General features: G+C 45.3%; 1 protein-coding gene across 2 annotated transcripts; it reads left to right on the plus strand.

Annotated features, from left to right (window-relative positions):
• The first annotated feature begins 2,210 nt into the window (after positions 1-2,210).
• mntb (MAX network transcriptional repressor b) lies at positions 2,211-14,087 on the plus strand. 2 transcript variants are annotated; one of them, XM_017421325.3, is made up of 6 exons: positions 2,212-2,504; positions 6,399-6,984; positions 7,072-7,113; positions 7,324-7,435; positions 11,394-11,586; positions 11,866-14,087. In XM_017421325.3, exons 1-6 carry the CDS (start codon positions 2,429-2,431, stop codon positions 12,672-12,674), a joined length of 1,818 nt encoding a protein of 605 aa, XP_017276814.1. In that variant the 5' UTR covers positions 2,212-2,428; the 3' UTR covers positions 12,675-14,087. The 2 variants fall into 2 exon arrangements, with proteins under 2 accessions (XP_017276815.1, XP_017276814.1); XM_017421326.3 differs by lacking the exon at positions 7,072-7,113 and having other exon boundaries at positions 2,211-2,504.
• The last annotated feature ends 1,063 nt before the right edge of the window (positions 14,088-15,150 follow it).

The raw sequence follows: 15,150 nt of genomic DNA on the forward strand, positions 1-15,150 counted from the left end.
CTGTATATTCTCGCAGCTCTGATTTTTTATTTATTACTTATATATATATCACATGCAGTGCATGTGCTGCGTCCCTGTTCACTTCCTTCTCCTCTTTTTCTGCCCGATCATCTCTTATGCACACCGCCTTAGCTTGTTGCTAAATCACTCCCAGTCCTGCACACACACAGAGTGTATTGGTTTTGCCTTTCTTCCACATGATCATAGCAGATTTGTGTCCCTGGGAGTGAGATTTGTATCTGTGTTGGTGGGTTTGTGTGTGGATGAAGGGCGCATGGCACTCTGAAGGCAGCTCTAATGTACTTTTGAGCTGCTGCTGTGATTGGCTGATACAGTCGATGTGACGGGGTGGAGGATATATAGGTCTGAGCGGTGTCCAATCAAAAGCTGTTACCATGCGCCCGCCCGTGCGCTCCATATGTGTAAAACCATGCATTTTTGTCTTACCTCGAACCGTTCCTCATAACGTCCCTGATTTGATTTTCGTGGCATGACACAGCGCTGTCGTTATGCCCCATGCCACAAGTTCTTTTAGTTTTTTTAAACATATTTAGCACAAGAAACTGACATTCTCATGGTACTATGGGGAAGGAAAAGTAAAAAAAAAAAAAAGACTAAAAGAAAGGAGAAGTAAAAGCAGAAATGAAAAATCCTTGGTAAATAGAAAGGATTTTAAAGAGTGAGACAAACTTCAATTTATTTATTATTTATTTTTTATAGAGTCTATAAAAAGTCGGGGGCACAATACAAAATCATATAAATCCAAATCAAATACAGTTACAGTCAGTCGATTCCTGTTATAATACAATCACATGCAGTACACTGTGAAAAGTCAATTAGTAAAAGGTTTTGTCCAAAGAAGCCAGCAGATTGTGTTGAATCTTCACTTTGTTGCAGTTGTCCATCCTGAGCAGGACGCAGGTGACGGTGGAAAGGAATGACTCGCTTTTAACAGGAAGAGCCCTCCAGCAGAAACAGAACCGGGATCAGGATCTGCCATTGAACCGGCTGTAGTCAGAGAGGACAGGAAAGAGACGCAAACGCTGACGTGTCGGACCAGGTGGAGTTTCTATGGGAATAAAAACACAAGTTAACGACAGCAATGATTACAAATACAGAGCAGGGTGAGTAAAGATGGCAATAAGACCTTTAATATAAGATGGAGCCTGGTTGTTGACAGCTTTACAGTTTTAAATTCTACCCTGAATTACAGAGGGAGCAAAACGGATCAACTTGAGAACTTTTTTAGAGGCGTTTCTAGACAAAAAAGAATCACATTAGTCCACAAGAAGTGATAAATGCACGGAGATATGTCTAATTTTAGTGATATTACACAGGTGGGGGGACAAAGCAACTGAAATGAAGGGGATCTGGAAATTGATGTGGTAAACAGTGAAAGAAAAGAAACTGAAAGAAGTGTAATAGTGAATAAGCACTTGTTAACATCTGTATAAACTGAAACACCTTGAAGGTAACAAATAATTAACAATGATGCAACAGATTTATCTGATTAGTTTATTTTCTATACTCATTATTTGCTTCCAAATCAGCTCAACCTGTAAGGTGTGAACATTGGCCTTCGGGGTAAATAAATGACACTATCGCGCTCAGCTGCTCGTGCTCAGCGTGGACTCGCTCGTAAGCCACGCCCCCTCGAGTTTGACTGACAGCTCCGATCTCGAGACAGCGGGGTGGCCAGTCACGCTCTCGCCATGCAAATGAGCCGCGCTCGGGCCGGGCGGGTGCCCATGTGGACCAGAACCATGCCTTGTTGTTCTGAGCGCTGATTGGCTCGCTGGCGCCTGATCCGTCTTCATGCGCTGCGGGCAAGCCGCTGGAGCGAAAACGCGGAGAAACCGTTGACGTAAGTCGTTCCTCTTTCTTTTGGCGAATTCCACTGAAATACGATGTAAATCGGCGTGGCTGTTCGTTTTATGAGATATTATGAAGAGTATCTGTGAAATTTGACTTCAACTGTGGCGTTAGCGCGGGGAAGTAGGGCGCGCTAACTGACGCTACGAGCGGCGGCGCGGAGGAGCAAAACGCGATGCGGTCTCCGGGTTTTGCACGCGGCCGTAGTAACAAGGCGGGGCAGGAATCCGGGAGGGGCGGGCCATAACCAGAACACGACTCGCCTTGTTGTGTGTATTCCCGTGCTCGCATCGCCATCTTGTTGCGATCCTATTTTTTTTTTTTTTTTTTTTTTTTTTTTTTTTTTTACGTATGCGGGGGATCTACTTTCTGTTCGCCCGGATTAAAAAAAAGAAGCCGTCTGCTTTCAGGAGAAGCACAGGAGGGCAAAAGATTCGGGGCTGTGAAGTGTACCGCGAACGCAGCGCTTGATACTGGGACACTAACTACCCTAGTTTCTTTTTTTTCTCCCCTCTATCCGTCCCGGGGCACCGGGTTCCCTGCCGTGAGGGTTGAAATGAGTATTGATACACTTCTGGAGGCGGCCAGATACCTGGAATGGCAAGCCCAGCAGCAACAACAAACCAAACGTGGTAAGTTGACTGGTGCATCCTAGTAAACGTGCATGGCCACAAATAACAGGGTGTGCTGACACACACTGCCTTTTTGGAGCGCAGGGTCCCTTTACTACCAACGGGAAGCCCCGAAATCTTTAATCTGCCCGCCTGTGGCGAACAGAAGCGTCTGTGTGATGCGTTTAATGCACTAAAATCCAGCTGGGAAAGCAGACTCTCGCTTCAAACTGTCACTGATCGCTCCTTAATGGACCCTAATGCGGAAACGGGCAAAGTTGTTTTTCTGAAGTACTTCGCGCCTGTGTGCGTGTGTGCATACACTTGTGTGTGTGTGTGTGTGTCACAGTTTCAACACTCTTGTGACTCACCGTACGCGCGCGCGTGAGTTAGTGTGTGTGTAATGGAAGACATAGCAGAGGAGTTCCTGTAACATTTTCTGCTGTTCATTTGAATATCGTGTTTTAAACGCCTCACGCGCGCGTTTCGCACGTTATTTTCGTACGTTGTTTTTTTTTTCTTTTTTTAAAAAACGGTCGCGTTTCTGCTTAAAGTTTCCCATATATTTGTCCTAAAGAGGGAGGAGGAGGAAGGTGGGGGTCTTCATAGATTTATCCCCCCGTTTTTTTGTTCGTCGAGCACCGGCAGGGCGGTGGCAAGCAGAGGCTGCTCTTTACATAATACCCTGACATTGCTCGGCTATCTTATGACACACGCGCTCACACCGGGGCGGGCTCAGCCGGTCTAATCCGAGCAGTTTAAACTTAAAAACATCAGTTTGCGCCTCTTATCCGCGGCTGAGACGGATAAGTTGTCATTTCGGCGTAATGGTTACTGACTAGGTGAAAGGAGAAAAAACGAGAGAAGGGGGGGGGGGGTCGCTTCGTTTTTTTTGTGTTTTCTCCCCGTTGATGACGTGTCAGACAACCCCCCCATCCCCCCTCCCTCTTCTGCATACCGCGTGCTAGGATCCACCCACAGCGAACACGTGCGCCCCCTCCCTTTCTTTTAAATACGCAACAGCGCGCATGCGCGCCAGCGCACACACGCTTCTCGTCCCCGCCCTCCCCCATTCAGGCGGCCCGGGGGTGGCGGGTCGGGGAGGCTGGTTGAAAGAAAGGGTGGAAGTGGGGCAACTCCCTGCTCTTACCCCTCAGCTCAGCGTGGCTTTTGCTACAACAGACGAACCCCTTTGGATCACACGATCATGTCGAATTATATTTTTATTAATACGGAACACTATGCAGTTTTCACCATCAACTATTTCGTCGAATATTAAAGGTTTTATCTGTGTGGCTCAGTCATTATTAAAGATCTTTATGTTCCACTGCCTTCAAGAGTCAGGGCCATATTATTATTATTATTATATGTGTGTCTGTAGTGGGAGCAAAATATCCCATGAACCAATGAAAAGTTTTGAATGAAGCTCAGAAAAGTAGTCATTGTTTGTACATCTACAACTGATTAACTTTTGGAGTCAAGCCCATTCAAGATGGTCGCCATACTAAGCGACCCTAACAAACACCAACGAGTCTATAACTCGGTAAAGAGTACAGACATTGAGCTAAAATTAGGCATGTTGGTAGCTGAGAGTCGAGCCCAGCATGTCCTCCAAGAACCGATAGATCACTGTATAAAATTTTGCCTTTAACTAATGGAGTCAACGCTGCTGTCTGTTAGCAAAATATCTAGTGGGCAGATTTCAATGAAACTCTCACAAAGTAATTATTGGATGTACATCTACAGCTGATTAGATTTTGGAGTCAACCCAATTCAAGATGGCAGCCACAGCTAGGCAACCTTAGTAAACACAAAAATGGCTATGTCTCAGCCAGTTTTACAGATATTGAGCTAAACCTGGGTGTGATAGTAGCTGAGAGTCACCCTTAACACATACTCTGAGTGCCATCCGATCACGCCAAATCATCTGAAACTGCAGTGTCATTCACAGCTACAGCTCTGAGATTTCTCATCGCAAGATGTTTTTACTTTAAAGCTCTGGCATTTAAGGTGGCGGGCGATATGCATTCGCTTAAGGAGCGTTAGGCCTTTCATTTACATTATTCTTGTGCTCGAAGCCAAACAAAATGTTGTTTTTGCTCAACAAGGGACAGACTAGATTTAAACACCTGGATGAGACGTAATAAAGCTGTAATTTACGAGGCTCTGCAGCTCCCTCAGATGAGATGCATATCACACAAATTTATAAAATAAAAAGGATTAGAGGAGAGAGCAGAGAGGAAAGTTTGTTTTTCTGCATGTCATCCATGACGACAGTATCTTAACAGTGCAAGGTCTCTCGGGGGTGAACTCTTGCCCTTGGTGAGAGGAAGTTGCGCCGTCGGGGGTTTGCGGTGTCGTGCGGATCAGGAACGAAAAGCAGCCCGGCACCTTGGCGTGTGCTGCTTCTGCCTCGCTGGGAATGACTGGGCTGCGTGTTGGCGTCGGGAAGGTTGGAGGAATCCCTGGGATCTTCTGTGTCTTAATGTTGCTGTTTCCATGGCAACCGAGGGCTTTCCACATTGCTTTGAGTCTGCAGGCGAGGGTCTGCAGTAGCTCCTCGCTCATATCGTTGTCCGTGCTCAAACTAAAAGTGTCTTTGTTTGGTTCATTTCTTTGGTCTGTCTTGCATTTGAAGGTTGCCGCGGTGGCGGTACCGGCTGACCCGGCTGGGTGGCATCTCACACCAGTCCTCGGCTGTTGGTCAGAGCTCCTGATGTAGCTCGGGGCTGAAGACTCGGTTCTGGAACAGTCCAAACACGAGGCCGAGCGAGGGGCGTTTTTATTTTTTCCCCCGTTGGGCACAGTTTCTGTTGTTGTGTTCCCCTCCACACCCAGTGTTATCCCAGTGACATCATTCTTTGTTTGGGTTGTAGACATTTACTGAACAAACAAGGTGACACGACGACGACACTGTTCGGATTATCTCAAGATATGTCATGCCATTTTGTTGTAACTATCGCCCATGGCCGTAAAAGGCAGGTGGGAATCTTTAGGCACCTCATGATTTGATTGTGATTCAGGGGGCTGCATCCATGCGTCTCAATTATCTGCAAATATCAGATTTGCGAATAAACACTAGGAGGCAGCTGGTGAGCTTCTGATGTCTTTTTAAAACACTGTAAAAACTGGGATACAGAGACAAAAATACAAACTTCCAAATTGAAATGACTATGGCTTATTGTACACAAGTAAACTCTGATTTATATGTTTTCATGTCTAATAAAGAGTGCACAACAACATATGTAAAAAACCTTTTAGTCAAAAGCTGCTGACCAACAGTTAGCACAAATGCTAACTTAACATTGGAAACGCTATAGAAAAGCTAACCAGATTAGCATGTATACACAAATGAACTGTTTCAAAGACTTTACTTAAATAGTGATGTTATGATAACTTCAACTATTACTTACAGTCCAGAAACAAAGTGAAAACACAGCAGCGTGTAGCAACTACAGGAGCTACGGCAAACGACACCAACTGTACCGTATCTCTTAAAATGGCAGCACAGATTAACGTTAACAAAACCAATTTTTGACTTTTGAAAATCGTTTCAGCACCATCCATGTCTATGATCCATCTAAAAATAGTTTATAACCTCCACCCCTAGTGATTGTGGAATTGTGTGTGCCTCAGAAAGTAATAATTGGATCTATGAGTGATTACCTTTTGGAGGCACACCAATCCAGTATGGCCGCCACAGGTAATCAATCTCAGCAAACTCAATTCTCTAGATGTTGAGCTAAAATCTGAAGTTGGTCTTTAGTCAATCATGAGTGAACAGAGACCAGCTTGTCTATTTTACGAACCTCTTTTCTTGCTTTTTACGCTCCGTCTTTCTGTTTTCTGTATTATCTGGTGTTTTATTGTGCTCCTCCCTTCTCTGATTTTTGTTTTTCTTCTTCTGTTTTACAGATGACGACCAGTGCAAAGAGAAGGAGCTCATTACCAGGGAGGCTGAGTCCAGGCGTGTGGAGGTTGTGAATTCACCCCAGCCTGTCAGAGCCAACCATATCACCTGGGGTGAAGATGCTCACCGTCAGCAGCCTCATCACCCTCCTGCCCACCCGCCGCCTTCTCTCCCACCTCCTCAAGTCCCCATCGCTGTCATCCCCATGGTTCCGGTCGTCAGTGCGATGCCCTCTGTCTCGCCGCTCCCGCTCCAGACGCCGATCGCCGCGGCGGCGACGTCGCTCAACGGCCCCCCGCCTCTTAAGAAAGAGAGCGTGTCCTCCCCTCCGCAGCAGCAGCAGACAGCGTCTCATCACCTGATGTCCTCTCCGCAGATCAAAGTAGAGCCCACTCATCAGCTGATCGATGTGAAGTCCAGCCTACCGCAGCCTCAGGTTCAGATTCAGTACCCAGCATCCATCAGCACCAACAGCTCTGGCTCTCATCATGCACTGGTCCCCCATCAAACTCCACCCACGTCTCAGCCACAACCTAATGGAGTGATGATAGAGGACATGAGGGGGATGGAGGGGAAGAGGAGACCAGGAGGGTCAGTTTCCGTGTTTTTCATGCTGCAACCCAATTGAAATTGTAGGTTTTGTTACTTGTTGCATTTGATAATCTCTTATATTTTCAGTGCGGGGACCAGAGAAGTGCATAATAAACTGGAGAAGAACAGGTTAGTCCTAATGAACTGCTGCACATCTTTGTGAAACTTGTTACTGAGGAGTTTCACGCGCCAAAAGCCTTTCCTCAACTAACAGGAAGCTGTGGAGTCCATCCCAGACAAAAACAACATCCTGTTTAATTTCTCAGGATAATACCAGCGAATGTTCCCGTTTTGCCAAAGTAAACCATTCTTTTCTTTTCTTTTCTCTGAATGTTCCAGGAGAGCACACCTCAAAGAATGTTTTGAAACGCTGAAGAAGAACGTTCCAAACGTCGACGAGAAGAAAACCTCCAACCTCAGCGTTCTACGCAGCGCACTGCGCTACATACAGGTACGGAGAGTTTCCGTAACGTTTCAGTGTTTCCACTTTTAGGAAAACGTTCCCTTCTTGCTCCAAGAGAAGCCTTGGCCCCTCTGTTCTGTGTAATTGATACACAACATGTGTTTTGTTGGTCTTTGAACCATTTAGTGTTGGTTGACAATGATTTTCCATCACAGATGAATCAGTCTGTAAAAAGGGAGGGTGAATAAATCAAATGTTCTCCTTAGTTTTTACTATTTTATATAACACATTTGTTCCTTAGAACATGAGGCTGATCCAGCTTGTTCTTAGCTATTAGAGGAGGAAAAAACTCCAGGAGATAGTTGTCGATTACACGAAAACTGACACCATCCAAGAAGTAAATGACACTACAGGATGATAGAGTTACAGCTTTGTGGGAACAGATTTATTTTCCGCTTTAGCTGTGTGACGAGCTGATGTCTGCAGAGGCGATTTCTCAGTCGACAAAAGCAAACGACGGGGGGATTTCTCTACTTTCGCAGAACTGAACGTCAGCCCGGAGCTGCAGTCAGCGCCGCGGCTCCTTTTTTTGTGCAGTGGATGCTTTGATATTCTGAGTTTAACGTAGTGCGCAATGGAAAATCGGTGGAAAAAAAAAAAAAAAAAAGCTAAATTGGGCCGTGAGATGGAGGAACGAGATCACAGAGAGCAACAAGCCTCCGGGGAGCGGATCTCAAAGGCAGCGAAGGCCGCACATGACAAGTTTCAAGACGCAAAGCAGAAACAAAACAACTAAAATGGGGAATTGCTTTATAAGTTTCTACCAATTTGCTTTTTTTAACAGCCAAATTTGGCAAAACAATTTCAAACAATATTTATAAAATAGACTTTAATTAGTGTTATGGTTAAACTCAGTGTGTTCTTGTTTCTACATCTTGTTACCATCCATCAACTAATAATAATAATATCAAATTTCTCTACTTTTTGTGAGACTTTTTTCACCTGAATTTGATTACTCAAACATGAAAACCATGATTGAAATCACTGCACACATAATCAGAGCAACAATAATTTGTGACTCTTGGTTGCATATCCAAGTTGTTTTTTTAATCATGACGCGGTTTATTTGTTCACCAACCTAATCATCACCAGTTGGCACGTAAACGCACACGCCTGGGTTTTATTTTCCTTTTCCCGTGACACGTCTCGCTGTGTGAACCTGCAAACCTCAGTCTCTCTCTCTCTCTCCCCCGTAGCCATGTGAGATCTGAGCACATGGCTACAGAAAACCCGATGACGTCGCTGCAGCTGATCTGCTCAGCTCTCTGATACTGCAGAGAGGGGAAGCGGCGCAGCGACAGGTGCTGTTTACGATAACCACGCAGCGGCGTTCCCATGGCGATCAAAAACTGTGCCATAGGTGCAGATCTGCAGCAGCTCTGTCAGCTTTTTTCGTCTCTTCATCTCCGACCGTCTCGCCTTATTCCTCCTCCCCTCATGCCAAATCTACCTTTTGGAAGTCTGGGTATCCATGGCAACAGGCAGCAGGTGACCGGGGTGGCGGAGCTGGTCTGTTCCTTGTGTTTAAACGGGATAAAAAAAGTTAAAGATCCAAACTCTGGTCTGTCCGTTTTTTTTTTTTGTCAAATGATGGGAGCTCCAGTGGGAGTCGTTGGAAGTCCAACCGTTTCAATTTCCTCCACTTTTTAACCCTTTTTTTGTCGCCTTTATGGTCAAATCACATAACAGGCTCTGTAAAAGATACCTGTCAGGGCGCATCTCGTCACCCTAGATTTTCACCTTAATGTAATTAGAAGGACGCCTTGAACGAGGGAGACAAAAAGAGCCATAGAGGATGCAGAAGAAGAGAGGCGAGGGGAGGGGAAGTGTCTCGAGGGGGTGATGAATAGGGCGTTAGAAGAGGAGCGAGTGTGGGGTGGAATAGTAGAAAAGGGGGGAGAAAAAAAACACTTTGGGAATGATCCAAAAGCCCTGAACTGGCACAAGTCCAGTCTCATTCTTCCTTATATGTGCCACAGTGTTTTACCCGCTTAGATGGCTCCTCATGTTTATTTATTTATTTATTTCGTTTTTTTTCTTTTGTACAAACTGCCACATTCTCACATACGAGGTTGCCAGGGAAACGGCTATGGGGGGGCAGCTGTTTCCTTGGTGATTTACGACAGACAGGACTAACGGCGTCTGTACAGGAAAACCTTGGATTGACGTTTGTGGACGAGGACTTCGGGAGCGGCTGTAGTTCCTCCGAGTCTCTGAGCTGCCCCGCTACATCTTTTATCCAGTATAAAGTGTTGTTTAAGTTACATGGTGGTTTTTTGTTTTTTTTTTAAACTCACAGCCCTTTAAAATGCAAACGCAGTGGTGAGGCTGCCTGCGTGTCTGAAGGTAAAAGTCACTGGGCGGTTTAAAGATGGGAGGGTTCAGCAGGTCTGGATGGGTGGCAATAAAAAAAGAGCAAAGCGAACTTGAACGGAGCAGGGAGGAATGTGAGCTCACGTGTGAGGCCGTCACATCCCGGCAGAGAGTAAACAGCTCTGTCCACTGAAGTGAGTGTCCCGTACCAGGAATAGGTGGATGTTTCCATCTACCTGCTTTTTCACCGTTTTGTCCTCCTTCCCCCGCGGTGCGTCCTCTCCTGTAATCTGTGGTAATGTCCTTAGCTCGTGGCTCGGTTTGGTGTAATGCGTCAGCTGACACACAGACAGAAAACTGGGTCACACAGATGGAGCATTGGGGCTAGGAAAGCTTTTTTTTCCCTCCCTCCTTCCCTCAAATCAGAAAAGAGTTGGGACAATATGGAAAAAGGTGACAGATTCAAACATTCGCTTTGGCTTTCATTTTATTGCTGATATTAACGTTCATGTTTTGACTTATTTAATAAACACCAATCCCTGCATTAGGGCTGCATAATATATTGATATCGTAATATCAGCGGGCACAACATCGATATTGCAAAAGATTCCAATAATAGTGAGAAAAACTGCACGCAAAAAAATACAAATTTAGCAATTAACTGAACCCCCATTGTCACTGCAGTAGTCACGTTTTCCTGATATGGTGCAGCCTTAATTTAAATGTTTAGGAACATTTTATTTCATGGAAAAATTAGAAAAGATTAGCGTACGTCTGTCTGCAGTTTATTATCATTAAATGATTCAAGGACTCTGGAGGAATTTCAGTGTAAATGGCATGGGTGCTACTCCAAGATGAACATGAATCTCTGATATACCCCACAACTTTAGAGGATTACCTTGGGAAGCCTTTGATAAACACTGCAAAACAAGCTAAAAAGATTTAGATGGATTTAAGTTCTTGTTTTTTGAGTTTCCAGCACTGCGTTGTCCTCGTTTCACCATTAAATGTATGTGTAACTCGCTCCTCACATGGTGGTGTTGCGTCAGGAGGTCATACTTTCACTTCTTCAGGTGGTTCAGGTGGTTCAGGTGGCGTGGGCGCAGATAATGAATTTGACTGATTGGTAGTAATAAAGCACCGCGGGATGTTTTCTTTCTTTCTGACCCAAAAAGCAAAGTAGACATTCAGACAAAGTGGGTTTACTACACACTCCTGATGACGAACGCAGAGTGTGAGTGATTGAGTTTGCGTAAATACCTTCCTGTGGGAGCAGACCAGAGACGGCGTTTGTTGAGGATCTTTGTGTCACATTGTACTCTCTTCAGATTATTACCATTTTAAATTTAAATCTTTCTCTAACTCAGTCAGATTTAAAGATACTGAGCTAAAATTTGATATGAAGCTTGTAGCTTAGAGTCATCCCTAACTATACTTTAAAACTTTGCCATCATTCAGATTGACAAAGTAAATATAAGTATAAATGATGCTGCTGAAATCAATGTTCTGATCTTTAGAGAACCCCCGCTTCAGAAGATCTGAACTGTCACTTTTTAAATAAACAGTATTTTACCTTCTGTAGGTTTTGCCGTGTGTTAACGTCCACTCTGTCGCTCATGTTTCCCCCCGGTAGACTCTGAAGCGCAAGGAGAAGGAGTACGAGCACGAGATGGAGCGCTTGGCCCGAGAGAAGATCGCCACGCAGCAGCGGCTGGCCGAGCTGAAGAACGAGCTCAGCCAGTGCATGGACGTCATGGAGATCGACAGAGTCCTCCGACAGACCATCCAGCCAGAGGACGACCAGGCGTCCACGTCGACCGCTTCGGGTAAAGAATCGTCAGAAAGCAGCTTGTTTCTACGTGAAGCCTCAGATGCTGTAGCGTGTTGTTCGGGTAATCCGTTGTAGTTCAGCACTGATTTATGGGAGCTGCCAGGTTGTAGTTTTTGTTCTCACCAAACACTGAGCTTGCTTCAGTGCATGAACAGTGTTTTATAAATGCTTATTAATGCTGAGTTTACAAACTTATAAAGCCATATTAACCCATATTGTAACGTGGTATTATTATTAGTTAACGCAGGTGTTTTGTTTTCTCTCTGGTCTACAGAAGGAGAAGATAACTATGAGCAGGACATAGACGATGAAGCTCCTCCTCCTCCTCCTGCTTCCACATCCCTCCCCAAACCAACACCCACCATCATCCAAGCTCAGCCACTCCTCACCTCACACTTATCAATCCAGCATGCTCCACTGCCTCTCTCCGGAGTCCTCGCCACCCCCTCTCCTTCTGGTCCTCCCCCTCCTCAAGCCATCGCCCCAGCGCCGCCGCCGGGAGCGCCGCCTCCGCCGCACCAGATTCATCCGCCAGCTGTGCAGGTCCAGCCCACCGTCATCGCCCACGCCGCCGTCTCCCACCCGTCGGTAATCCAGGCTGTCAATCACTCGCTACCAGCCAATTACAAACACCTGACACACATCGCCCCCTCACCCGGCCCCGCCTCTTCCAACCCGCAGCCAATAGCGGCGGCCGCGGCCAGCCCTGCCACGGCGACCCACCAACAAATAGCCGCCCAGCCCATCGGACACATCACTGTGCACCCGGTGGCTCACCTGACCTCCCACCTCCCGACTCTTTACCCTCAGGCAGGGCCTGTCTCCCAGCCCACCATGGTGGGCCACATCACCCACACCTTCACGCACCACGCCCTGCCTCACGTCCAGGCCAACCCTCAAGCCAACACTAACGGAGGCCAGGTGAACAGCGCAGCCGTGGTGAGCCAGGGGAGCCCGTCGCTAGGAAAACCCACAGCGGTGCTGGCCCCGCACCCCCAGCTGGTCGGACAGGCGACTGTCCTCAACCCCGTCACCATGGTGACAGTCCCCACCTTCCCCGTCAGCACGCTCAAACTGGCCTAGAGACAAAACCAGGATAAGATTGGTTAATAGATAATCGATCGAGAGAAAGATGCAGAACTTCGGGGTCAGTTTTCAGTAACCGGTAGCAGAGAATCTCTGACAGGAAAAGACGACAGCTTTTCTTTGAACGTTGTTTTTTTTTTTTTGCGATGAATATCCTGCGTGATATTCTTTTGTCACAGCTCTGCTGATTTGTGAACGAGAACGTTAATGCAGACTTGGTAGTTCAGGCCATTGTTTGTGAAAACGAGACTGTGATATTTGGCTTCGCTGCAAAGACAGGAACTCTCTGCTCGACCTTCTCTTCCTTCCCTCTCTCTTTCCTCTGCAAACAGAAGCACTAACAGAATAAGCTCAGTTCACACTCAGGCATCAAGGATTTCCTTTAGTCACTCATTCAGCAAAGAGCATGCGGTCCGCGCTGCGCCGCTGTCACCTCAGCGATGGAGAAGTAGGACGACGTGGGGGAGACACGTCACTGATGTTTAAGTAGAGCAGGAGGCGGGGATCCGGTGGTTCCACCGGTTTAAACTCAAACACGTCTTTGACCACGTGTGAAAGTAAACTTCCTTATTTTGCATCGCGTCCAGATTTTTCAACCTGGCTTCAATTTTATGACATCATTCTGTTCATGACCCTAAATCTGCAGGAAAACAGTTCATATTCCCTCCAAAACAGAAAAGCCACTAAAGATATGAAGTTATTAGTGCAACAATTGCTTCTCCTAAAACTGATTTGTTTCCCCTCTGGGAAAAGAAACGAAGCCAACGTTTACCCGTCACCTCAACAACCTGAAAAGGGTTTATGTTGTGATAGTTTAAAGTCCCACGTGTACCTGGCCGTGCAAGGTTTTTAACCGCCTGCACTTATTTATGAGGCAAAGGGCAAAAGTGCCGAGTCATTCCAAGGGTAGCCGTGGTTGCACAGAGCGCCTGAGCTCTGTTGTGGCCGCGTCACGCCAAACAAAAACTCACATTTTCCTAAATCTGCTCTTCAAACGTTCACTGACGGGTTTCCTCTTGTTTGTTTTGGCATCATGGTTCTGCTGCAAGCAAAGGGACTGATTTTCATCCGCCGTTTAACGCAGCAGCGCCCCCTGCTGACTCACGTCGGTCACAACGCAAGTTCTTAAAAGGAAAAAAAAAAAAAGAGACTAAATTCTGATTAAAGTTAATGTCACATGCAGCAAGAACTCAAAAAGCAAACCCTGAGTTATGATTTTAGACGCGACACTTGTTCCGTTTCACGTCATGGTTTCGAAAAGTTCGAATACAGCATAGAAAAGTCCTCCCCGTAAACAAAAAAACAAGTAAAACTGATCAGGCTGAAAGTCGGTTTGCATTTGTCGCACTTTATATAGAGGAATAATTTGCATTCAGTGTCCAAAAGCAAGTTAAATCTGCTGCTGTGCTTTTAAAGAAACAAAAAGATAAAGAAAAATCCAAATTATGAACATGTCGTGACGCCCTCATCTTTGTGTGCATGTTGTTTATGTTTGTGTGTGATGAACACTTCACACACACACACACACACCCGTCGTCGTCAGCGTGGATCTGCTCCTCGCCTCCTCTGCTGTTTCTACATTTTCTGTCTATCTGTGATTCCGTGTTTTATATATTCTGTATTATACTTAATCCTACCGTACCTGTAGCATGGCTGTGTTTTGGTTGTACAGTTTATCCTGTGCATGACTGCGTGTGTGTGTGTGTGTGTAGCTACTAGCAGGTTATTTTCTTACACAGAGGTGATTTATGGATGCTATCGTGTGTGCCTATACTCGGTTTCCCTCAACACTGTGACAACTCTGGCAAAACACGTACACTTTGAGCGAATGGAGACGACTCGTTGTCTCGACTCGTTTTGTTTTTTAAAAAAAAATGTTTTTGATTTCGTGCGTTGGTCTGAGACATTGAGTGGAAACAGTAAAAGACAAAAAAAAACCAACAAAAAAAAGGCCGTTTGCTCTTTTTCTTGATAACATAATAATGTCTAATATTGAATTTGAGTTTTGTAATATTTGTACGTATGAAAGTTTTGTAAAATCGTGACAGTACGCATGTTCCAGCCTATGAGTGTATGCATCTTAAACGCTCGTTTATTTTATTTTATTTTTTGTAATTTGGATTTATTTTGCATGTAGGTTGCAGTTTAGTTTCATTTTAAAAGTTTAGTTTTAATGTTTATTTTTGGGACCATGTACAATACTGTATAACGTGGGCAGAATCTTGGACCTCATGCTACATGGATATTATATATGAATATAAAAACATGTTTTCCCTATGGAGAAAGTTTTAAGTTATATATCGCCTGTACACTTTGGGCTGCCTTTTAGATCTAACTGTCCACTGTTTATGATAACAATAATGATAAATGGATAAAACATATTAATAATGAAGAATTATGCTGATGGAATAATAAAGATTCTTAATAAATCTTATTACCTTTACAACACGGCTCGCTCTTGTGTTAATTTCGA

Source organism: Kryptolebias marmoratus, linkage group LG13 (genome assembly GCF_001649575.2).
Source record: "Kryptolebias marmoratus isolate JLee-2015 linkage group LG13, ASM164957v2, whole genome shotgun sequence".
Lineage (NCBI taxonomy): Eukaryota > Metazoa > Chordata > Actinopteri > Cyprinodontiformes > Rivulidae > Kryptolebias > Kryptolebias marmoratus.